Consider the following 26,360-nt stretch of genomic DNA (forward strand, 5'->3'; position numbering starts at 1 on the left):
AATCAGATTTATCATAAATTTCAGTCGGGGTTCCATCTGAATCACAGCACCGAAACAGCCCTGCTGGCACTTAAATCCCATCTCATACAGAGGATGCATGGTGGTCATATCTCACTCCTTATCATCTTAGATTTGTCGGCTGCCTTTGACCTGGTGGACCATGACATACTGTCCACCAGGCTAAGGCAGAATGCCAATTTTTTGGAGGAAGCAACTAATTGGGTTATCTCTTTCTTGAAGAATAGACAAAACAGAGTGGCCAGTGACATTGCAGAAGCAGAGCCGACTGTACTGACGTATGGGGTCCCCCTCAAGGAGCCTGCGTGTCGCCATGCTTCTATAATATATTTATGATTCCCTTTTTCCAGATGCTCGAGAACGAGGGGATCATATTTGCAAATTATGCGGATGACACCCAATGTGTCATCCCCATATCTGGTTCCCATGCAGAAGACGAATCAAGAATTAATGAAATATACAAGAAAATTCAGGATTGGATGGTTCTGAATGGTCTAGCCATAAATAGTTCAAAAACTGAGCTTCTTATCATTGGCTCAGAGGCCAAATTAGATAAGCTAGGTTCCAGCTACAAATCTTTCATCATAGATGGATGCCATATTGAGGTTATGAGTAAGGTGAAAACTCTAGGCATTTATCTGGACAAAAATTTGAGTATGAACGCACAAGTGAATAATTTGGTCTCATCTGCTTCATATTTTCTTAAGCTGTTTCGCTGCCTTAGACCTTTTATTTCAGGATCTAATGCCGAAACCCTGGCAAGAGCCATAATCGGCTCCAAGATCGACTATTGTTGTAGTCTACTTGTAGGGTTGCCGTTATCGGACATTCATCGGCTGCAGGTCATACAGAATGGCGCAGTTAGGGTAGTGAAAGGCCTATCAAGAGACCATGTGTCGGAGGCTCGGCGCAGCCTGCACTGATTACCGGTGCAGACCAGGATTATGTTTAGGCTTCTCCTTATCACTCAAAAATGCTTACACAGAGTTATGCCACTTTACTTGAAAGAACTAGTCTCAGTAAAAAATAACATCCGATCCCTTCGTTCGGATGAAACAAACACTCTGGATTTTTTGGTTTTCAAACGTGGCATAGCCAGAGACTCAGCCTTCATGTCAGCAGCACCCCTTAAGTGGAACTCGTTGGTAGTTACATTGAGGACTACCACCTCTGTGGAAATCTTTAAAAAGGGGCTGGAAACCGCACTCCTTTCGTAGACCGGACCAGACATGTGTATGATTTCTGCATATGAACTTATCTTGGAGTTGGTTTCCACTCCTGTATGTTTTCGTATTGTTTGTGTTGTCGTTTCTAGGCGCCCTTAAACCTTAGGGTACCTGGTGCGCTATACAAATGCTAAACATAAACACAGGTATACAGATTTACAGTGGTTTGTAATTCAAAAAATACCTCCCTCACCTAGAGGTGGCAACAGAGATCTGTCACTGAGCTTAACGGAACAAAGATGGATTTACAATGTTAACACAGTAAATCAAGGTCTGAATTCATCTGTCGAATGGAACAATTTGTTAACTTAATTCCATTCCGCTTCTCTGATCTGCCTGGAATAACCTCCGTATTAACATCCAATTTTGCCTTCATTAGTCTCTAATAGCGGACATAAGTGCGTGAAAGATGTAAATATTAATGTATTTGATCAACAAAGCTCCTATACCTAAGCTCCTAGCTTCTCCCTCAACTGTTTTTCGATACTCCTGTACCATACAGTGACTAGGCTTGGTTTATTTATCAGCCTCCTCACATAATAACGTTTCACTGTATGACTCGCTTTATTTGCATATGATACATTGATGAATGGTGTGAACTATACACTTCATGTGCTGTAAACCATTGTGCTATAAGTAACCCTGTTTACATCAGCTTTGTTTACATTAGCTCGCTCTCCTTCTTTCCGCACTTAAAATCGTTATCACTGCAGTATAATGTAATGCACCTTTAAGAAAGGTTGCACTACACATAGCGTCACGTCCTTTGAAAATCATGTGACTTTGTGTCACCAATATGTATTGCGCACGTTTCCACGTCAGGACGTATTTATACCTGTCTCCTCTCAAACTTTTCAGGCGGAGCTGTTTTCACGCACAGCAGACAGCGTTTTCTTCGCTGCAGAGGTAAGCCCCTTTCCTTTGAACTCGTTAGTGTCCCGGGCATTTTACTCAAACAGAACGTGTAGTTCTGTTTTGCTTTGAAATCTCGTTTCGTTTTGCTTTTCTAGCCCTATATATTTTGATGGGCTAATGTGTTTATCTCACAGAACAGGGCTAAACACGTTTCTCTCAACAGTCTTTTTGCAAATTTATTTTGCACTATAACGAAGAACTAAGTCGAGGCCCCCTGCTATCCAGTGTGTTGGCTTGTGAATACTCTGCAAGTTTCAGAAGCTATTACATCTTCTCCCTGGATAAATCCGGCAATACAGTGAACTAAAGTACCTTAAGTCAGTAATTCAGGGTATTTTCCGTAGCCTCTAATCCTCCACCTATAGGACGCGTGGGGTGACTGTTTTCTACATTTATTGTTTCTGACCTATTTAGTAAACGGCTTCAACAACCCTCCAACTTAAGATAGGAGTCCCGAGGTATTCCAGTCGGGTTCCCACCTGGGACACCTACACCTACAGAATTACCAGCACATATTTAAGAGTGCTGTTAACACGGAACTAATAGTAAGTGTTTTACAGATACTATCAGCACTTTTTCTTAGCATGCCTCTTTAGTTTCTATGTGCTCTAGGGGTGACATAGCATCAGGTACATGTGAGGGCTTATCTAAATCATCGGACCTTTATTTAGTAACAGATCAATATGATACTAATAATTAATATGTACCTATATTTATAATGACTAATTTAAGGTTCCTTAATGTACAGGACAAGATGACCCTTGCCACAGAACTTACGATCCCAACGGTCAACGTGCTCCCGGACGTAAAAAAGTAATTTTTAAGAGACGGATGAGTTTTTCACCGACTCTGTCACACTCTACCAAGAGAAAACAAGAGATTGACTTTGAATTATCTGTCACACAATGTAGTTATGTCATTTGTTTTTCGTCTTGTATTTTCCCCCCAAAAATCTTTTTTTAAAAAAATGTTTTCAAACTACAAATATTGCATTTTATCAAGTGTTTATCTTAACAGCACAGTGTAACCATCTGTTGACACCAGCAGGAGGCAGATCTTTTTCATACAAAAATTAGATTGTTGAATAGTTTGCAGTTTTCCCTTTTCACAAGCTAATCTAATTGTGCATTCATCTTTTTAGATCTACGATGTTTCATCTACATCATACACAAGACGTAGTATGAAGAAATCATCTGTCCTGAAGATGGCCACAATACTTACCTCCAAATGGACACTTGAGAAAATGTCTAATTCGCCTTTTGGCCGAAACATGTCGACACCTCAAGTCTCTAATAATGTCTAAACATAGGCGTTATAGTTGAAAGAATCTTCCTTTTTGAAAATAGGGTTCACTATATCACCCATTTCTTTCTCCTTTTTCTTTGTTATTTCTGTTTTAGTGGTTAGACATTTGTTCTGTGTCTTAATATGTATGAATTGATCTAGTTTTTAATATTTATATTATTAAAATTATATTTCATGTACTCTGCTGATTCTGCCTTCCTGTGCTAACTAGTATTTTTTGTCTGTTTTTGAGAAATGTTTGGGTTATGTTAAATTGTGTGTTACTATAATCACTCAATCTCTACTATTCCTAGTGTGGAATTATGAGGGGTAATTAATTCTCAGTGCCTTTCTTAGGCACCCCCCCTTTTTGCACGTCTCTCGTCCCGTTTGAGAATTGCTCCCCCATAAACAAAAAAATTGGGACTTTGACAACCTTTTTTATACTTTTGTCACAGTGTCATAACTGTATCTGCATTAGCTAGACCGAAGGGGAGATAGTCTTTACAAGGGCCTTAATCTCGGTTCTGTGTTCTTTTACTGCCAGGGTTTTTCTTTCCATTATTTTTTTTAATCAAAAGTTTTAATTGATGAAACAAAAACAAACTTTCTTATATTTTGGGGGGTGGGGGGTTTCCCTCTCAAGCCCCCCTTTCCCTATTTAATTGCTATCCCAAACCTCCCACCCCTTTTATCCCATTTCACTTCATCCAGATCTGTGCATTTTTTTTTAAAAACCATCTTCAAAAACTTCCCCAAAGCATAGGTCACCCCCACATTTCCTCTACCATACAAGGCCTCCCACCGTACATCTGCATCAACTCCAAGTTTTTCAGACAGTAGACTATGGAGGTGCAGTGTTCTGCAGTTTCTTAACTCAGGACAGATCAAGATAATATGATTTAAGGTTTCTGCTTCTGTGCGACATAGTCTGCAGGTATCAGACTCTGTCATTCTATATCTATGCAGAGTCGACTTTGTATGTAAGACATTTAGCTGAAATCTAAGAAACAGATCTCTTTTACACTTGGAGATCTTTTCAGGTATCTAGGTTTAACGTTGGTTCGTCCTGTTAATGTTTTAGATAGAGTGTGCACTTTCGAGTTTGCCCTCTTTGATTCTGAATCTCTCTAGTCGTCGGCATATAGAGTATTTTTCACCAAGGTGGGATTTCGAGTCAAAGTATCAATGCTTAGTCCCAGGTTTGCCAAAATAACACTGCATCAATTCATTCACATGTTCAAGGACCCATTAGGGGTAATTGCAGTATTTGCTATTAGGATCTCAAATGGTGTTGGGTAATTAGGGTCCTGTAGTTTGATATAAAGGAGGAGGATTTCCAAACAACCCTTGCATGTAAAGAGAAGAGGGCAATCTTGTATCTTATTGCTGCCTGTTAGGGAGAATTCTCATTCTATGGCTAATTTCCCCTACCTATAGAGACCACCAGCAGCTTTGCTGGATTTGAAGTGTTTGTTTTTTTCTCCTGCTAAGAGTGAGACTCTTTTTCCCACTCTTAGGCATTTTTGCTATGTGTGTACTGGGCTATTTTTGTGTTTAATGTCTATGGGGTTTCTCTCAACTCCATAGGAACCATCTTTATTCACATGTGTTACACAGCACCCTTCGTGCAGTGACACAGGGGTGTCGTAGCGACCCCCAAACATAGACTCCATACCCTGGGACTTACTACTGTCTCCCAGGACATGTAAAGTCCCCATTGACTTAACTAGTCGATTTTTATGAACTAACCCAGTACAACCCATTTTACTATGGAGGAACTGGAAAGAGTTAATAGTTTTTCCCTTATGTTCATTTTCGGGAGGGTACCATACAGTCCCTCTCTCAAAAGTTTTTCTGGCTGGTGGCAGTGGTTACTACCGTAAATATTCGACCGCAAATATTTCCCTATGGGATTTTCCCATTGTTCGAGGCTACAACATTTGCCGACAGCCTCTACCATACCTCGGGTGTATTTTAATATTAACTTTACTCCGGTAGGTTTTATTTGCCAGAACTTTAATATAACTTCTTTCTCGTGTCTTTCTCTAAACTACTAACCCAGGTCAGGGATCCTTTGTTCGTCCTTTTGGAGGGATTCTGCCAAGAAGCCCTCCTTTTGGCGCCACTGAGTCTGGGATAGGTCCATTGTGAGGGAGGGGGAGTAGGACCCCTGGACAGGGTTGCCCCAGCAACCCAAGTCGCATTCTATCCTGATAGGCTGGAGGGTCTCTCGCCAAGATGACCGACCATTCCACTGTGTGAGTGACAGCCAAGCTGTATGAATGGGGCTCTTTTTGCATAAAAGCAGGGTCCTGAGGACTGGAAGAGCAAGACGTCGCCACTGGAACTAAGAAGCCGAAGAGGAGAGAAGCCAAAGACATCTGCAACGACTGAACCACCAGTGAAGCCCTGCTGCAGCGTCTCACCACTTTTCTCCACACAACGAGAGAAGATCTTCATCTGAAAGAGCTTTCTTCCCTTGAGCTGGTGGGGCCAACCAGTTTGCCAATCGCCCTCCCGGACCTGCCTTGGTCGAATCGCCAGTATCCTGTACTTGGAGGCCGGATAGCGAGGCACCAGTCCACCCGGACCGCGATTTAAAGGAGTGTACCTTTTATTCGTCGGGCAGCACTGCAGCTTGTTTCATCCCTGGGTAGTGCAGTAACTCGAACCTTCTTCCACAATGAGAGCCTCTCTTCCTCTGCTGGACCCCCCGAACTGCAGGAACTACCAGGAACAACCGCCACTGAGGGAGCCACTTCTTCATTTTAAGGTACACTGTTCCGCCAGGCCGCCCTTTCTGCGTGGTAGGGCTAAAGGTGTTTTAAATCCTTTACCTACCTTTTGGGTTGGCCGCCCCTCTCTCAACATTGTCTTTCACCTTCTGCATCCACCTTTTCAAAATCGTTAACCAAAGACTTGACTGCAGCTACAAGCAAATGTTGCTCCTGGGCACTTGCCCTGTACCACTGACTCTGGCACAGGCCTACTGACCCTGGCTAAATTTTTTAGAACTGCCTTCTCTAGATTGCTTTTCAACTAGAAATGTGTTGGTGCACCTACTTCTTATAACCACCCTCTCCTCCCCACTTTTAAACCTTGTGAAATGCCATTTTGCTCAGTTTTCATTTAAGTATGTTCTATACTGATGCACTGCCTTGCTTAAACTGGTTCACAAACTTATGGAAAGTATTGCTAGGGTGTGTAAGAATATATCTCTGTATAACCTGTGCTTTCCCTCCCTTGTGAGAAATTGCTAGAGTGCCATTTGTGTTTGGTTTGCACTGCGCAGTTTTGCTCAGTTTTCACTCTTGCTCAAACTTGTCTACAATTTAACTAGGGAGTTGTGTATACTTTCTTGGACCGAATTTAACTTGCTTTAAGAAACTGTGTTAGATGTGTCTAATTGGAAGTGTATAAAATAAATATCTATATTCCTTTTACTACAAAGCATTGGGCAATGTTTCCTTGTTCCATAGTACTGAAGGCCTATTGTGTAAACCCTGAATACTGCTCATCTCCCTCTTGAGATAAGTCTGACTGCACAGCCACAGCTACCAACTAAATCTTTGTGGTACAGACTGATACCAAAGGGGATGTATTGTTCTCACCTGTAGTCCTAATCTTCTGTAGTGCTCCTTAAGGGAACTGCACAGGATAGTGCCTAACACTGCCATCGGGACGGCATTTGGCAACACAGGATCAGTCTCCAGAATTTTCCCTCAAAGTGCTCCCATGTTTCCCGTGGTAAGTTAAGGCAAGCTTTGACAGCATAAGAAATAGCCAGTGTCACTTAATGACTGTAGAATTGGATGACTGGTTGTAGTGAAAACTCCATATTTTCCCCAATTAGAACGCCCTGATGAGTTATGTTTTTAAGTTTACTTTCCAAATACTCCTTCCAATTTCAGATGGACTTACGCTTATTATGGCACCAAGATATTGTATAGCCAAGACTGGCCAGAATCTGTGCTTGTTTAGATTTCAACCTCTTCTATTTTCTAGGATTAGAATTTCTGACTTGCTAGCATTGATGTTCAGTCCATTACGATCTACATACGGTTTTAGTACTTCTAGTTTCCTTTGGAGGCCAAGCTGGGTTCTGTCCAAGATAACCACATCATCACCATACAGGAGACATCCTATCATGTAGCCAAAGATCTTAGGTGAGCATGGAGGGGCAGGATCTATGACATCACGCAGATCAGAGATAAAGATGTTAAATAAGGCCACAGCAAGGGAACAACCTTGCTTCAATCCCTTATGCGTTAGAATGCTGCTGGTCAGAAGCTCATCTTGGTCAGGCCTTACTTGCAGTGATGTCCCTGTATACAGATCGTTGATGGCGGACAGGTCACTTGGAAATCTCAAATTTTACATTTTTTCCCACATGCGCTCACTACTAATTCGATCGCACGCCTGTTCTATGTCAATACATTCAAGGTAGATTTTACAATCACCCCTCAGGGTCTTCATTTTTAAAAGGCTCAGTAGATGCAGGTTTAAGTTACACCCTACTGCCTTGACAAAACCCGTTTGTCGAGGGTCAAAGGTTTCAGAATCTCATACCCACTCATTTAGCCGCCTCAGCAAAAAAATGTTACAAGATGGAAAGCAGGATATTTTTCTCACAACCTACCACCAGTCTTTGGTGGACCCAAATGCAACTTTAAATTCTGTTTGCCAGCACTCTTTGTAACATCATTTTTGATGTAACAAAGATTTTGAGGATCTTGTCTTCAGTGCCAAATCATTTGTTCCATCAATGTGGATGGTTGCGATGGTCAACTCGTCCACAATGATATTTTTGTCAGAGGTTTCCCCCCTTCTTACCTGTCTGTGCTGTTTGTTTGTGATCTTCGAAGAAGTCTTCTTTCACACAGTTCGGGTTTTGTATAACCCTGTGTGTGAGTCCTCGGGTTCCAGCGTGCGGTTCGTAACCCGTCTCCAGGAAGTGTTCAGATGTCCGGGAAGAAGTCCAGGAAATGGCGAGGTGCGCACTCGGAAGACGTGTGCGAAGGCAATCCAGGAATGCAAGGTGTGGACAGAAAGGGAAGGAAGAAAGAGGAGGAAATTCAGGGGACCAGGAACCAGGAATCAGAGGTAATCGCTGTACGAACTACGGCAGCACACGTCTGACTACTGCAAGCGGTAGCGTTGAGATGCGCAGGGCCGTGTCTGCTTTGTAGAACACAAAGCGTACAACGCGGAGACTGGCAAACAGCATTCCGTGTTTAGCGGCCATGTCGGGAGTAACGCTGAGTTCAGTCCTCTTTGGGTCAGGGACCACGAAGTCCAGAAGGGACGCGTACAGTGGTTCATGACAGCATGCCTCCTCCGAAACCAAGTTCCTCCGGGTTTGCCCGGGTGTATAAGGTGGTACCTTCGGAGCAGTCTGGGGGCATTTATGTTTGAGACTGGTTCCCAGGTGCGTTCACTGGGAGGGTACCCCTTCCACTCGACTAGATACTGTAGCTGACCACGTCTGTACCTGGAGTCACATATTCTGGACACTTCGTATTCTAACTGATCATTGACAACCACAGGGGTAGATCTTGGAGCAGCCCGGGAGATCTGGACATATGCTTTCAACAAGGAAGTGTGAAAAACTGGGTGGATCCTCTTCCAGGATTCTGGTAGTTTGAGTTGGAAGGCCACTGGGTTAATGATTTCCTTTATGGAAAAAGGGCCATAGTACCGGGGAGCCAATTTATTTTGTTGTAAGTGTCGAGGCAGTAGATTCGAGGATAGCCAGACCTTATCACCTACTGCGTATGAAGGCCCTGGTCTTCCTTTAGAGTCTGCATAGTGTTTGGCGTTTGTTCGGGCCTTTTCGAGGTTTTCTTTTGCTTCTTTGTGTACGTTGATGAGGGTTTCAATCCAGGAGTCAACTGTAGGAACTGGGGTGGATGTGGGAGTATGGATGGTAGAACCGAAGGGTGGACTCCTTGGCTACAGAAAAAGGGGCTGGTTTTGACAGCCGAGTGATCCGAATTATTGTAGGCGAATTCAGCCACGGGTATTAAAAGTGACCAATCGTCCTGGACCTTGGTGGCGAAACAGCAAAGATATTGCTCCAGAGTTTGGTTCACGCGTTCAGTAGCTCCATTGGTCTGTGGATGATAACCTGAGGATAGGGCACGTTGGATACCTAGTATACGACATAAGTGTTTCTAGAACTGAGATATGTACTGGGGTCCTCTGTCAGATATGATCTTGGAGGGTAATCCGTGAAGTCGGAATATGTGTTCCAGGAAGATTCTGGCAAGCTCAGAGGAGGATGGTAGTTTATATAAAGGTGTAAAATGAGCCATGTGAGTGAATAAATCAATGGTAACCATAATAGTTGTGTATCCCCTGGAAGGTGGTAGTTCCACAATAAAGTCCGTAGCGATGAATTCCCAAGGCCTTATTGGAAAGCGCTGGTTTGAGCAAGAGACCCGCCGGTTTCTTGTTATGTTTGTTTTGAGTGCAGACTGCACAGGTTTGATGTAATGCTGTACATCATCCTTCATCTTCGGCCACCGAATCTGTCTTTGTATTAGACGGAGGGTATTGGTGATGCCACGGTGTCCTGAATGAAGGGTATCATGACATAGGCTTGTGATCCTTTGTCGTAGTCTCTGCGTGGGGATGACCAGGCAATTGTCCTTGAACAAATATCCGTCCTTCGTCTTGAGGTTCCATCGATTCTTGCCATTAAACTCCTTCCAGATCCCAGAGGACTGGGTTTGAATTCGAATGTCTTCTAGGAGACTGATTGCTTGGGCAACAAATATTGTGTGGGGAAACATCTTTGGGAAGGATCGGTCTTCAAGAATTTCATAGTCAAGACGTCTGGATAAGGCGTCAGCTATTTTGTTGTGTGTTCCAGGAACATGATGGATTTGAAACTGGTACTGGCCAAAGAAGACGGCCCAACGGGCTTGACGACTGTTCCTACATTCCAGGGATTGCAGGACTTGAAGATTCCGATGGTCTGTGGGACCTGAACAGGATGTTTCGCTCCCAGGAGTAGATGACGCCAATCTGTGAAGGGTTGCGGATGGCTAGTAGTTCCTTTTCCAAAACAGAATAGTGGGTTTCGCTAGGAGTCAAGGTGCGAGAAAGCTAGGCGATGGGGTGTTCTAGCTTGTCATGAAATTCCTGCTTTAGGACTGCCCTGATGGCGTAGTTAGAGGCATCAGTTTCCACTAGGAAGGGTCGATAAATGTCAGGTTGAGCGAAGATGGGGGCTTGTGTAAACTCCGACTTTAACCGTTGAAACGCCTCATCTTGGAGTGCTGTCCAGTGGAAGGGTGTATCCTTCTTCAACAATGTAATGATCGGATGTACTATCTCTGAAAAAGAAGGTATGAATTTCCGGTAGAAGTTAGCAAGCCCCAGGAAGGATTGAATTTGTTTCACAGTAGTTGGAACAGGCCAGGATAGAATGGAGTCTACTTTCGAGCGATCCATTCCAATTCCCTCTGGGCTAAGGACGAATCCGAGATAGTGAACAGTAGACACATGGAAAAGGCATTTCTCTGGTTTAGCCAGGAGCTTATGTTCACGTAGACGCTGTAAAACTGCTTTAACATGTTCTTCATGCTTCAGATGGTCCTTGGAGTATATCAGTATGTCGTCCAGGTATACTATGACAAAGAGGAACAGCATATCGGAGAACATCCGGTCCATAAAACGTTGGAAGACCGCTGGGGAATTGGCAAGTCCGAAGGGCATAACCAAGTATTTAAAATGACAAAGGGTGTTCTAAAGGCTGTTTTCCATTCGTCACCTTCCTTTATACGGATCAGATGGTAGGCACCGCTGAGATCTAAATTCGTGAAGACTACAGCTCCTCTTACCGCTTCCAGGATATCCAAGATCAATGGCAATGGGTAGGGGTCCTTGAGGGTGCATTAAGATCACAATAATCAAGGCAAGACCTAAGCTCCTTGGTATCTTTCTTGGGGACAAAAAACAACCAAGCTCCCGCCGGGGATTTGGATGGACGTATAGTACAATTTTCCAGGTTGGTATCCAGGTATTCTCGGAGGGTTCTTTTCTCAGCATCTGATAAAATGAACATCCTTCCAAAAGGAATCACTGCAGAGGGTTCAGTATCAATAGCGCAGTATTAGGGTCAGTGAGGGGAAAGGGCCTGAACTATGGCAGTCGAGAACACATCAGTGTAATCCTGATAGGCCCTGGGAACCTGGATGATATTTGTGACAGTGAATGGACCTTGCTGGTTCGTTTGCTTATCTTCAGAGGATCTTGACGAGGAACCTCGGGATAAACAGTGAGACATACAATGTTCGGAACCAAGAAACAAGGATCCAGCTGCCCAGTTGATGTAGGGGTTGTGCTTCTGTAACCAGGGCATACCCAGTACCATTGGGTAATGGGCAGATCTTATGATGTCGAATTGGATCCTCTCTTGATGGTGGTTTATAGAAAGCAGGGTCTCTTTGGTTTGAAGGGTTATGGGTCCTGAAGAGAGAGGTCTTCCATCAATGGCCTCTACAGGTTGCATGATGTCTCGTGTTTCATATGGAATGTTATGGGTAGTGACCCAATCATGATCTATGAATATCCCCATGGCCCCACAATCCACTAATGCCAGAATGGGATAAGATTCTTTCTTGGAAGACGATAGAAAGGCCTGCAGAATCACAAGATTGTTTTGTCCAGGAGAGTTCAAGGATGGAATAGATGTGGAGCAAACATCTCTCTCCCGAAGCTGTGCTCCATCTAGGATCGGGAGCTGGTGTTTCCCGAATGCCGTGGAGGGGCTATAGGACATTCTCTCACAAGATGTTTATCCTAGGCACAGTACATGCACAGACCAGTGTGAATCCATCGCATCCTTTATTGTGGGGTTATGGGTCCGCGGAAGGCTCCTAGTTGCATGGGTTCTGGGTCCGTTGTCGGGGAAGAAGCAGGCTCAGGTCTAGAAGAAGGTTCTGTGGAGGTCTTTTGGTAGGGCATTTTAGTCTTCTTCTTTTCCGCCTTTCTTTCCTGGATACAAAAGTCTATTTGTAAGGAGAGATCCATGAGAGCCTGGAAGGAACCTGGGCGAGCTACCCTGGCTAGCTCATCTTTTATCTCTTCATTCAAACCTCTCTGAAAGAGGGTGAACCAAGCCTCAGAGGACCAGTCTGCTTCCTTGGAAAGTTGTTTAAAGCATGTTACATAGGTAAGCATATCCTGGGATCCTTGTTGAAAGTCCAATAAACATTCTTGGGCACTGTAAACCTGTTCTGGGTGATCAAACATGGTCTTTAGCGCCCGCACGAAACCATCATAGTCATCCAGGAGGGCATCCCCCGAATTAACTAAAGGGAGTTGTCCAAGTTAATGCATTCCCGAAAGATGTGAAATCATAAAGCCCACTTTTGCCCTGGGGGTGGAAAAGTAGTAGGGCTTAAAGGTAAAATGTACTAAACACAAATCGAGGAAGCCACGAAGGTTCTTTGATGAGCCATCATATTTATCCACTACTCCGGCCAGCAACACACTTTCCTTGGTCGCGGAGTCACGTGACAGGACTAGTTGTTTCAATGCAGCATTTTCGGCCTTAAGATTTTGAACTTCTGTTGTTAATTCCTGCATGCCGCGCATGAGGTCTTGAACTGCAGGCTCAATTTCCGTAACTGTATCAGTTTGTTGGCGTCTCAATCTGTCACAGGTTTCCCCCCCTTCTCACCTGTCTGTGTTGGTTGTTCGTGATCTTCGAAGAAGTCTTCTTTCGCACAGTTCGGGTTTTGTATAACCCTGTGCGTGAGTCCTCGGGTTCCAGCGTGCGGTTCGTAACCCGTCTCCAGGAAGCGTTCAGATGTCCGGGAAGAAGTACAGGAAATGGCGAGGTGCGCACTCGGAAGAGTGCAAAGGCAATCCAGGAATGCAAGGTGTGGACAAAAAGGGAAGGAAGAAAGAGGAGGAAATTCAGCGGACTGGGAACCAGAAATCAGAGGTAATCGCTGTACGAACTACAGCAGCACACGTCTGACTACTGCAAGCGGTAGCGTTGAGACACGCAGGGCCGTGTCTGCTTTGTAGAACGCAGAGCATACAACGCAGAGACTGGCAAACAGCGTTCTGTGTTCAGCGGCCATGTTGGGAGTACTGCTGAGTTCAGTCCTCTATGGGTCAGGGACCGCGAAGTCCAGAAGGGACGCGTACGGTGGTTCGAGACAATCTTAGCTCGTTTCTCTGCCAGCATACAGAACGGAGAATTAGGAGTAGGAACCACATTCTTACAAGCATAACGATGTTCTACTTGTCTTCACTGGGCTCATCTGTGAACATTTTCATCAGATTCTTCTTTGTATGTCCTCGTATGTCGAGAGCTGTAGCAATACGTTGTCCAGTGATTCCGATGCAAGGTTCATTACACCTTGGCTGTTAGTAATTTTTGCATTTTCATAAGTGATTATTTTTGGATCTACAATTTGAGGTAGCTGTAGATATCGTCGAAAATCATGCCAGGACAGCTTTTAAATTTCAGACGAAATTCTGTGTACTTGATGGTTAAGTGGAATTTCGCAGGGTGGGCATTTTTTTTTTTTTACTTGTGGCACCTTTGACAATTTTACAATGTTAGTTGACCTTTCTTTAAACAAAGGGCCAAACATTGAGTAGTTGGCAGTATTGCAAGTAGATTGAGATTCTTTGTTACAGATGTAGTGGTAACAACCGTTATCCGGATTCCACGCATGGTAGTATGTGATGTTTACACCTCAGAATCTAAGAGAGCAGACTGCTGAATTTGTGTCACGCTAGCTGCTTGAGGATTGTCCACGGGCACACATTCCTCATTTGTTTGGTTTCTCAACTTCGTAGATATTTCATGGCTGTTTTGGCCAGAGGTAGCTAAGGTCCAAAGAGAATCTACAGTGTGCTAAGTTAGCGGCTCAGATATAGGTGAAAAATCTTCTGATTTTATTTGCAAGGCTATCTCACAGACTCCTCCTAGAAAAATTCTTTAATCTGATCTGGCGTCCGGAGCCAGTTCAATGAAAGACTTTAGAATTACACAGACTAGATTTTTATCTTTCATTCTGCGTTCTCTCGTTGCTTCCATGGAGGCTTCTATATGGATCAATTTTGAGTTCACTAAAGCGATTAGTGTTGACTGATCTTTATAATTATCATTTAAGTTTTCATGCAGCTTTAGATAGGGTGTCAGCGTGATCGTAACTGCAGAGATTATGCTGGCTTGCAGTTGGGCAAATTGTGCACTCTGGATTCCTTCATTACAATCCCGTTGAATATGAGTCAAGTTCTTCACTAGACTCATCGTTAATGCTTATCGATTGCTGCTGAATTGTGTTTGGATTCAACAAGGCGCAAGTTGCAGGAACATGAGCAAAAGGCTGAGCCTCAGCTGCAAGCATATGACGAGAACCATTTTCTTTTTCAGTTGAAGTTATCAAAGTCGATGGTGATATAGTAGGTTTACATTTTTTCACCTGGCAGGATTGACTACAGTCTGCAGGCTCGACTAAGTCCAAACAAAGCCGCTTGCCATTTCGTCCACCTGTTTCTAACTGCAGAGTTAAATCTGTAATGTCTTTCGTTAAGCGAGCCGCCAACATTGGAGTCATTTGATTTTCTCATTCTCCGTTCTAAGGTAGGAGGATTCTAGGACACTGGGTAGTTGGGGTTGAGTGAACGTTGGAGGATTCAGAGCTGTGCTAGAATCAATTAAAGCAGGGGTTGGCAGTTCCTCGCTCTCTTCCAAGGAACATAAGTTCTCCACGGTTCCAAGATCATGAGTGACCCCTTTCCCACTTGGAAACAGCAACGTACCCTAATTTACGGCCCCTATCTCACACAGCAGTTCGTTACTAGTCTCAGGTTGTAGGGCCTCGGTACCTTCCAACAAGTCAAAATCTGACATAAAGACAGTTGTTTCATTCCTCTTGACGCATCATTTTTGAGTTGTACTTCAGGGAACTCTGGTTTGTTTATGAGTGCTTGTCAAACTTCCAGTCGTTTAAAGTGCCATTTTAGGCATGTTGGATCTGCAACAGAGGTGCTTCTTTTTTTTGTATATTGAATACATTGAGCATTACAAGCAGAGTTATTCAATGGAGCAGGTCTTTCTATGTAATTAGCCTTTTCTAGAAAATTTGGTATACTCAAGACCAACTTTACTTTTTGAGCATTTTCATTTGTGAAGATTACTTGCTCATTTTCACATGACCCCCCCCCATTATCTGCGCAAAAGGATTTTTGGCGTACCAAGTCAGTTTGTTTTGACGTCATAAGGAAGGCGGAAAAGGCACTGTTAAGATTCGCGGACGGGAGCGCCATGTCCACCGCGTGTGTTATAAGATTCAGGGATACTGTGTCAACAGCAAAGGAAATGGGGTCACACATATTCGCGGGCTCAGGGTAGAAATCACAATTAGTACCTGTTGGTAGAGGACCATTCTTCAGATTGAACGATTCACTGGGGCGCTGTTCGTTTAGACGGCCAGACACTGGCAGGGGCGTCTTCATCGCGTCCCGCAGTGAAAGCAGCCGGGCTTGACTTCGGGTCCTCTGAAGACTGCCAGCGGGTGGAGATGCTTCCATTTGCTACCACTGCAGCTAACACTCAGCCAACACTCTGCGATGCACCGCGTCGGGAGGGCGAGTGTAGGTAAAGTTGCTTCGCCTCCTCAGCAAACACAGAAGGCAGACTCTAGCAGCAGTACAAGGGCAGCAGGGACACACCAAACGCAGGGCCAACACTCTGCCCCATGCACATTTAGTCATAATGGGCCACAGACCTAGAAAGGGCAGACATCCCTAAGAACTCCACCACCCTGGCCCTGTTCTTAAGGAAGGCAGCATTGATTTCCATGTGGCACGGCCTGCATAAAGTTCAGCTCAAGAGGTCAGTACAGCCCACTGCCGTCATGAAGGTCGTCTGCCAAAGCAGCTGTGTTGGTGTCCTCAAATTAAAATGACTCTGGAAATCAGTCACCTTCTCCGACCTGCTTTCTTGTTAAAGATTTCCCAGATTCTGCCAAAAACAGGGTCCTTGAGACAAGAAAAAACTCCAGAGAGGTATGCGTTTTATGGCGCTGACATCAGAGTCACGGTCAGAAGACTTTGCACCACAGCTTCAATGCTTGAAAATGAGGCAAATAACTCTGCATTGAAAGAGGGAGCTGAGACTTTGGCACTAAATACATGAGTTGAATGGTACCATGCAGCCTTTTTTGTTATTGAATAAGGGACTACATTTGCTGGCGTCCTGTCTTTGCTTAATTAGGTACCTATGCCAGCCATTGAAGTCGCAGTGAGCCATATCCCCACTGTGGGCTTCGGGTCGGGACTGCAAGCCAAGAGGCACTCAAAAACAGGTCAACCATAACATTTGAACTACTCCCACTCTTCCATTTTCAGTAAGCTTGTGGGAAATGGTACATGTTTTTTAGGTTAAAATGATATGCCCTCAGATGCTGTTTTCGGGAGGGGAAAAGGGAGTTTTGAGATAAGCTGCGTGAGTGAGATCTCTTTAATGATTCCTCTTTTTTTATCCTTCCTTGGATCTTTCTTGGAAGAGCAAGATTCTTCAGGTTCAACTGACTTTCCTTCTCTGATCCTCTGAGCATTTAAGAAAAGGTCCCTGAGGCCAAAGAGCAAGAAGAGGTCTGAGGCTTACACTTTTGAAAGGCATTGAACAATTTAGCAGTGTGCTTCTGGAGGGTCTTCAAGTGATCAGCTGGCAGAAGCATCAGCCTCATGCACAAGTGGGACATGAGATTGGGGTCTGAGAAGGTCTTCTTGCTCCTGCAGTCCTTACATAGCTTTAAGCCAAAGGTCTTTGCAGAAATGGGCAAGATGCAGTTTGAAAATCTCAGGTAATAAGATGCATTCTAAAAACAGTGTGCTGAGTGCATAACAAAAAATAATAATAATAACTGAGGTCATGGGGCACAGTGGGTTCTACACATATGCTCAGAATCATGGGAGGCTCAATGCCGGCTGCGGAAAGGTTTCCGAAGATCAGCTGGCGTGGGGGCAAAGGTCTAAAATTAGGAATATATGGGGGGAAGGAATACATTATAAATATTACATACAGAGTAGGCCATTATAAACCTGAAGCAGTACTTTGCAACATGTTCAGGAAGAGATCCCAAACAGCGAAGTAAACATTTCCAAACATTTCTATGCAGTACAACCATATGTAATCGCATTACCTATTTCTCCATTTTCCATTGCTCTTATATCAGGTCGCAGCCTACAGTCAGTTTTGGGAATAATGCTTTCCATTTCTTTATCTAGTTCATTCAAAGCCATTGCAAAATTTGTGAAATTATACATCTATAGGGAGAAAAATAAACAAAACCAAGTGTTAAATATCCTCAGGATATTGCTTGAAAATCATACCCTTAAGTTAGATGGGCGATTCAACAGGTTTGGCAACATTTCTGGAAAAACGTACATTTAAAATTCACTGAGGTAAGAGACCGATGAAGGTGGGGAATGGCCAATCATGAACCACATCTAGTGCCTTCTCACTGTACTATTTAAAAGAATCTAGTACCCTGAGCAGATTTCTAAACACAAAAAAACCTATCACAAATCCACCACAACTTGGCTCACTATGGTTACCTGGAATGCGAAGGATCAATTGAATATTGGCTCTGAAAGATTTACAGTCTTCTGTGATCCCACAGACTATTTCATGGTTTTATGACACAAAGTCTTCCCAAGTCATCCTGGGCCCATTCTCTCCTAATTTCATCTCCACCTGTGGTGTCCCCCAGGGCTCTATAATACTCTCCCCGCTGGCGCTTTAACATTTTCCTTGCACGCATCATCTCCTCTAACTTCCAGTGTTACACAGACAACACACAGCTCTTCCTCAAACTCCCTGCTGACCAACTTGCACCCTCCATCATCCCTGACCGCCCATCTGCCATCCAATCCTGGTGCGCCTCCAATGATCTCTGCCTCAATGCCTGTAAAACTGAAATCCTTCCCATTGGGACCCCTGCTCCCTCCTTCTTCCCCTCACTCTGGCCTTCCTCCTCGAGCCCTCCCTCTGCGCCTTCAACTGAAGCCAGAAACCTTGGCATCATCTTCAAATCTCCTTCCTCCCTCACACTCAGGACAACGCCAAGAAGTCCCACTATCAGCTATTCCTTCTCAAAGAAATGTTACCTTTTATCACTTTCCCCTCAGAGGCTGAATGCGACTCAAGCCCTGGTTCTCTCTAGACAGGACTATTGTAACAGCCTCCTTCTGAATCTTCCTTCTTCCACTCTGTGACCCCTCCAGCTTATCCAGAATAGGGCAGCAAGACTTATCCTTGTCTTTAAGCCCATGGACCGCATCTCTCCTGCACTAAAAAGTCTTCACTGGCTCCCGGTTGCTGTACAGATTAAATTCAAATCCCTCTGCATCATCCACAAGGCTGTCTGTGCCCGCGGACTACACTATCTTCAACTTTATCTCACTAAATACTCTCCCACTAGACCACTTCTCTCCTCTGGCACCAACTCTTTGTGTGTAAAGTGTTTTGCTAAACAGAGGGCAGGGCGTCGCTCACTTTCCTCTGCGGGCTCCTTCCTTTGGAATAGCCTCCCCCCTCCACCTGCACCTTCAGCAGGATCTTCTAAAATTTCGGAAGCTCCTTAAGAAGCCCCTTAAGATTTTCCTCTTTTCTTCCTCCTTTGCTTCTTCTCTCCTCTGCTAATCCCAGAGTTGCTGAATCGATGTCCTTGGCCCTTATGCATCATCAGGGCCTTGACCTCCCACACCAATTCTTCAAAGTTCCTGTCTATCTACAGCACTTTGCATCTGCACACCCTCCGCTCTGGAGGCTCGCACTCCCACCACCCGTGGCCCAGGCAGTGTAGCACTCAACATTCCTAGCATTCCGTCTTTGGCGCTTCCACGAGCTCGGACTACCCAGCACTTACCCCATCTTCCCTCTTCCTTTCTGCATGTGCAGAAATATCTGCTCTTAAATATTGTCTTGTAATGTATTTCCCTCCTTTGCTCCCTCATTGCCCTGTGTGTGCTTTCAAACAGTATTTCTTATTGTATAAGCGCCTAACAAGCAAACAAATGAACGATAAATAAATGGAAAATGCAGTTAGGTGCTTTATACTGACATTATCTAAGCTCAGCCCGGTTTGCACATGAAACGTGTGAGTATTTAAATGTCCCATGAATTGAAATAAGTATGCCCTCATATGGCACCTATTACAAAGCACAAGAAATCCCCACATACTGCAAAATGATACTGTACAGGTATGCAATTTCTCAATGACAGTGGCAAATGTCAATTAAACTATTAAAAGGTAGAACATATCCAAAATAATGTGCTGAACAATCCGACAAGGTAGTGTTGCGTATTCATGCTAATATGGGGGGGCCTTTTGTTGCACATGGTCTTTGTACATGAGCACAATGATGAGGAGACATCTCTTGTGAAGGATTATTTGAATAGAACATTTTGAAGCTGAGCAGCATTTGTTCTTCACGTGTAGCCCATTAAATCTTCATGTCCATGATACCAATCACATCAAGTAAGTTCTAAATAGGCATTTGTTCAGTTGCATAGACCATTCTCCCTGCCTTACTAAGGTAAAGTATGAAAAGCTGGACATGCAACAATCATTATCAAAGCTCAATGAAAAGCCCGTTGGTGAATAACACTTTTTTGTTTAATATACTTCAATGGAAAAGGAGCTCGGTTTGGATAACAGACATTTCTCATATAATAGTGGTATCAAATGCATGTCATAGGCCCAAGTTATAGCTGATGTTTTGTCAGCTACTTTATTTTAACTCAGAAACACATACAACCATCTCACAAGCATCATTCTTCAAAATTATCTGGGAATTAATTTCTCCCCATTCCTTAACCTAGACATTTATACAGGATGTGGATCAAGTACACAAATCATTTTCATTATGAAGAAGACACATACCAATGGGGCTATAGAACAAGTTATTTACCACTACTTAACATTCTTTCTGAAGGGTGTTTCTACCTATTCTATCTCCAGCACCAGCTGCCTTTGGAAACTTTTTTTTATCACCACAGGGCACAGCAGAGCTCCATGTCTGCTCTGCTTGGTGCAGATACATACCCTACACCAGACAGGACATCATGGCCAGTCTATATTGAATTGTTGTGCCCCAAGACCTCAGTTAAGCCCCTTTTCCTTAGCACTCAGCTGCGAAGAGCCCACAGAATAGACTAGGTGTACGAGCTATCTGCCAAGAGAAGCAGGGTATTGAGGAATCTACGGGAGGACCACCCTTCAGAAAGAACATTGCTGCAAGGTAAGTAACTGGTGCTTTTAATGGAGTCTTCATTCCCACAGATTACTCATCTATGACAGATTCCCATAGCAGAAGGGATCTCTAGGCAAGGGGGGGGGGGAGAGCGAGAGGACACCACATAAAGCAGAAAACTCTGGAGGACTGCTCAACGAAAGCGAGTGTCCTTTCTTGACAGGGAATTCAAGCAGTAATAAGTAGCAAACATGCCCAACGATGCCCACGTGGCTGCTTTGCAAATTTCCAAGAGAGGGACTTCAACTCTGCTGGGCAGAGGTGGCAGTCAGGCATCTAGTTGAATGAGACCCTTAAGTGCCTCCTTTCCCAGCGATGTCATAGCATTCCAAAACGTAGAGGATGATCCACCTTGATAAGATCTGTTTAATGTCAGCTGTGGTGAACCAGAAGGCGTAGTATGGACTGCGGATATTTTCATGGGTATTATTAAATAATAATGTAATAAAGGCCTACCTATCCCTATTGCTAAGCAGATGTTTCCGGCCTAACAAAACTAACTATGGGTGCTCGTCCAGCGTCAAAAAGTCCAAAGGAAATGTCCTCCATCCAAAACCTACTTCTTACTAGCCCTACCATTTTAACTAACAACTAAATGGCACCAGAATGTTCAGTGTCTGGTAACTTCCAAGTTATACGAATTCACTGGGCTTCTTCTCAGGGTTAATCCACAAAACAAAGAAAGTTCTTGTTAGTTCAGACAACTGTTCAAGAGTCAATAAAGAAAGTGCCTCAAGTTTCTTTATCTGTGGGTTGTAAGCTTCTGTAGATTTGATCTCACCGGGGTCTTGGAGCCTTCCGGTATCATTTTCATACCCCTTTTTGGCAGTGCTCTTTTTTTTTTAAACCATGTTTGTATTGAAACATTTCCCAACATCACATTTTGCAAATAACCGATCGATAAAGCTTGATAAAATTCCCCAAACAAAAAATGCAAGTGATTACCCCATCCCTACACCCTTCCCACTTCCCATTTATTTCTTATCGGGTGAGCATCTTTAAAAGCGCAGTTCACTTGGACTAATTGATGTTAAAAACAATACAGCATATGGGTCATTCCTCTGCAAAACCAATCAGAGTACACTGCCTCCAGTCATAAACATTTGTCTTGTCCTGTAAGTTAAAGTGCAAGCTCCTCCCTCTGAATTGGTACCATTTAATAGTTGAACTCTAGATCCCCGGGTTCCCGTTTTAGTCGCATTGTACACCGATACAATACTCTGCAATTGCACTATTGTCTACTTTATCCCCATGTATCAATAAACTCTCCCCAATCTTCGTTGAACGTACAGCGGTCATCAAGTACAAGATATGTCAGTTTTTCCATGGAGTATATGTCCTAGAACTTATGCAACCAATCCTCTTTAACTGGAGTCGCTGATTGGTTCCATTTTTGGGTCAGTGCTACTCTACCTGCCCTTAGGAGATCCTCCAACATCTTCGGGAAACAATACTCTTCCCTATCTTTAGTGGGGATCCCTAGTAGAATACGGTTTGTGGATCCTTACCCAGTACTACCCCGTAATCTCTTTGATCCAACTCAGAAGTTTGGACTAATACATCAGAACTTTCAGGCAAAACCACCACATGTGAAATAAGGAGCCCATTATTTTTTTTTTAACTTAATTTTATTTGCATTTGTTAAGCCAACACGACATGTAAAAAATAATGATTTCAATAACAAACCACATTACTTATCAGAAGTCTTGGCCTCCCCTCTACCTAACCCCTCCACTTATTCTACCCCTAAACCTCCCCCCTCACTCCGCCCCCTCCAATTCCCATCCTCTCAACCAAACTCGTTCAGTGGTATTGTTTTCCCTTTGCTATTGTCTTGGAGGTTTCATCCCCACTGTGTCTGTGTTCTACCTTTGTCGGCTCCCTCTGGGGCTTCACCCTCTCTTCCCGGATTCAAAATCCACTTACGTGCTTATACGACCCTCAAGGTTCCCTTCATCCAGTCCACACTTGAGCAACAAAGCACTCCATTCTACTTGAAACTCACTCATCCCATCGCTCACTGCCGCAGTCAGCCTCTCAATTATCATATTGTGTACTTTCCCCTCCCATACTACTTTTGACTGAAGCCTTTCATCTTTCCAACACTGGGCTACGGCCAAACCCCCTGCTCTCAACAGTGCTTCCCACATTTTAGGGAGCCTGTATTCGTCCCTGTCCTTCTGCAGGATCCCCAAAAGAATCTGCATTGGGTCTAGGCCCAACCGAATTCCCGTGATCTCTTCCAACAAGCTCCGCACCTCCTTCCAAAACACTTGCACTTTGGGACACCACCACCACATGTGGACCAGAGACCCCTGCTGTCCTCAATCCCTGGGGCACATGTGAGAGGTTCCCGCAAACATCCTGGACAACCTCAGGGGATCCCTGTGCCATCCCATCAACAATGTGAAGTTATGTTCTATCGTGGAGGTGAACAGGCCACCCTGAAAGGCAACTTTATAAATTTGTGCCCAGTCTTCCTCAGAGATCTCTTCCCCCACCAGGTCCACCCAGTATCTCTGAAATGTTTGTCTTCCCTGCAGATATGTCTCATTCATACCTTTATACAGCTTGGATAGGATACCCTTTCTCGTGGTGGATAAGTCAATTACTTTTTCCATTGCCGTTCACTCTCTCCCTACTGATCTTCCCCACTTTGGGTCTGTTAATATACCTTGATGCAGAGATATTCAAACACTGAAATCGAGTCCCTCCCCAAGATCTACCGGGCGGTTACCAAGTCCAGGAAGACCCCTTCCTTAAATAGTTGTTCTACACGTTCCAGGCCCATATCTGACCTTTTCTGTGAGAGGGCTAGACCCTGGTGCCCAAAATCAAAGGGGTGCCCCCATACGGAGGACATAGGAGAGGGCCATGTCATGGGACCCTTGGTGCACCTTGGATTCATGCCGGACTGACCAAAAAAAATAACTGAGTGGTGTGGGATTTTAGCCGTTCCAGAATGGATCTGATTGGGGATGAAAAGTAGTCCCGCACCTTCAGCAGGTGTGTCATCAGGTCTTCCAGGTAAGTCCAATAGGTCCGCAGGACGTCCCTCATGTGTTCGAGCTTCACTCTAAGTTGGGCTGCCCTGTAATACAGGCGGATATCAGGGAACCCAAATCCCCTGTTATCCCTTGGGAGTGTCAGAGTTGCCATTTTTACCATAGGTGTCTGATTTTTCAAGATAATTCTTTGGAGCTCTCCAGTTACTTCTAGGAAGAACCACTCTGGAAGCTGTCTCGGGATAGCTGCGAACAGATACAGCAGCCTGGAAAGAACATTCATCTTTATTGAAGCCATTCTACCATACCAGGTCAGTAATTACAAGTTACCCACCGTAGTGACTAACGTACTCTTAGTCCCCTTTCCTCCATACTGCATGGGTGTCCCTTCCTAGGGACGTGAGACAGAACCATTTTCACCAGAAAAACCTTCTTCCCCTTTAAATTTAGAGGCCTGCAGGGGAGCGGCCCTGGGAGCATGCGCTACCCTGACTCTGCCCACCGGCGTCACTCCTCAGTCCCCAATGACGCGTTGACAATATTTATTATTGCCTAATGACACTAGTATTATTAGGGGGGGAGGATGGTGGGACATATGGAGGAAAGGGGACTAAGAGTACATTAGTCACTACAGTGAGTAACTTGTAATTACTCTTACGTCCTGTCCCCTTTCCTCCATACTGTATGGGCGATTACAACTGAATGTAGCCCCAGGGTGGAGAGGAAACCCTCCTTAAGCAAGTAAGTTCCTTAGAACCGCATATCCGAAGGCTGCGTCTGACTTAGAGCCGGCGTCCAAACAGTAATGCTTACAGAAAGCTGAGGGGGGTGGCCCAGGTCGCTGCCCTGCTTATGACCTGCCACAGAACCTGCCGCTGGAATGCGATGGCCGTGGCCCTGGCCCTGACAGCATTGGCGCGCATGTTGGCTGGCAGTGGCTTGCGCTGCCCCTCATAGGCCTCTATGATGGGCGCAACCATCCACCTCGCGATGGAGGCCTTGGATGCCTGATAACCGGGTCTTGAGCCCCCAAAGCTGACAAAGAGTGCGTCTGACTTTCCAAAGCCCTTGGTCCTATCCAGATAGAATTTCAGAGCGCATCTGACATCCAGACAGTGCAAGACACTCTGAGCCTCATCCTTAGGGTCAGCGAAGAATGTAGGTAGGACTATTTCCTCGTCTAGATGGAACGGGGAGGGTACTTTGGTAGGAACGCCAGGTGAGTCCACAGAACCATCTTATCCCTGTGGAATGTGGTATAGGGTTCTGAAGCCACCAGAGCCTGGATCTTGCTGACTCTGCGAGCGGAGGTGAGACGTACTAGTAGAGCTGTCTTGATGGTGACCAGCCTGATGCCCACGTACGCCATTGGCTCGAAGCGTTTGTGCGCCAAGGCGTCCAACACCACATTGAGGTCCCACACAGGGTGTGGCTTTCTGATGGGCGGGTAAAGCATGGACAAGCCCGCCAGTTGTTTCTTGACTACCGGGTTGGAAGAGGAGAAGACCTCCTCATCCAAATTTCTGTAGGCCCCTGTGGCTGCGAGATAGGTGCAATATGTGTCCACCTGTACTCCTGAGTGGGCAAGGTGTGCCGAGAAAGAGAGCACATCGTCCAGTGTGCACATCAGGGGGTTGATCTCCTTAGAATCTGCCCAGTGACAGAACCTGCTCAATTTACTCCTGTATTCGCTCCTAGTAGCATTGCTTCGGCGCCCTGGATGATCTCCAGGTTAGCCTGAGAGAGGTTCAGGTGCTTGAGGGTGATCTGCTCAGGAACCACGCGGCGAGGGCTAGCTTCTCAGGAGAAGGGTGGAGAACCCTGCCCCCTGCTGGGACAGGAGAGGTGCTGGGCCAGCAGAAGGTAAATGGGTGGTCAGTCCAAGAGGCTGCGCAATTCAGACAACCACGGTCTCGCCGGCCACCATGGCACTATAACTATGATGCTGAGGTGATAAGCCTCCTTTATCTTGCAGAGTACCCTGGGCATCAGGGATGTGGGGGGGGGGGGAAAGCATAGGCTGTCATGCCCTCCCATTGAATCTGCAAGGTGTCGCCCAGGGAGCCGGGACCTCGTCCCTGCTCGAACTGATGGCACTTCCTGTTCCTCCAGGAGGCAAATAGATCCACCTGAGGATGGCCACAGGTGTTGGAGACCACCTGCAGCACGTGGTCGTTCAATTGCCATTTGTGTCCATGTACACTACCAGCCGGCTGAGTCTGTCCGCTTCCAAGTTGGCCTCCCCCAGGAGGTGGACGGCCCTGAGGTATATGTTTTCCAGGTCCCAGTCCCACATGCTGACCGTTAGGTTGCACAGTGGAGGGGACCTGGTACACCCTTCTTATTGACATAGTACATGCTGGTGGAGTTGTCGGTCTCGATCAGTACTGTCCTGCCCTTGATGAGTGGAAGGAAGGCTCGGAGGGCTAGCCAAATGACTCTGAGCTCCAGCCCGTTGATATGAGACTCCTGCTCCTGCCAGCTCCAGACTCCATGGACGCTGTGGCTGTCCAGAGTGGCTCCCCAGCCCTCTAGGGAGGAGTCCGTAGTAATGGTGACCTGCGGAGTAAGCTGCTGGAATGGCCTGCCCGTCCGCAGATTGCAGCCCTTG

The 26,360-nt window shown here is 45.1% G+C and overlaps 1 protein-coding gene across 9 annotated transcripts in view; it reads right to left on the reverse strand.

Moving 5' to 3' along the window:
* The window catches only part of OSBPL1A (oxysterol binding protein like 1A), a 2,815,351-nt gene that overhangs the window by 325,636 nt on the left and 2,463,355 nt on the right, over positions 1-26,360 (reverse strand). For all 9 annotated transcript variants that reach the window (XM_069620918.1, XM_069620915.1, XM_069620919.1 and 6 more), the window contains one exon: positions 17,630-17,753. In XM_069620918.1, coding sequence (XP_069477019.1) covers positions 17,630-17,753 — 124 coding nt within the window. The remainder of the gene's footprint in view (positions 1-17,629; positions 17,754-26,360) is intronic.

This window comes from Ambystoma mexicanum, chromosome 5q (assembly GCF_040938575.1).
Source record: "Ambystoma mexicanum isolate Mex_15411 chromosome 5q, UKY_AmexF1_1, whole genome shotgun sequence".
In the NCBI taxonomy this organism is placed as follows: domain Eukaryota; kingdom Metazoa; phylum Chordata; class Amphibia; order Caudata; family Ambystomatidae; genus Ambystoma; species Ambystoma mexicanum.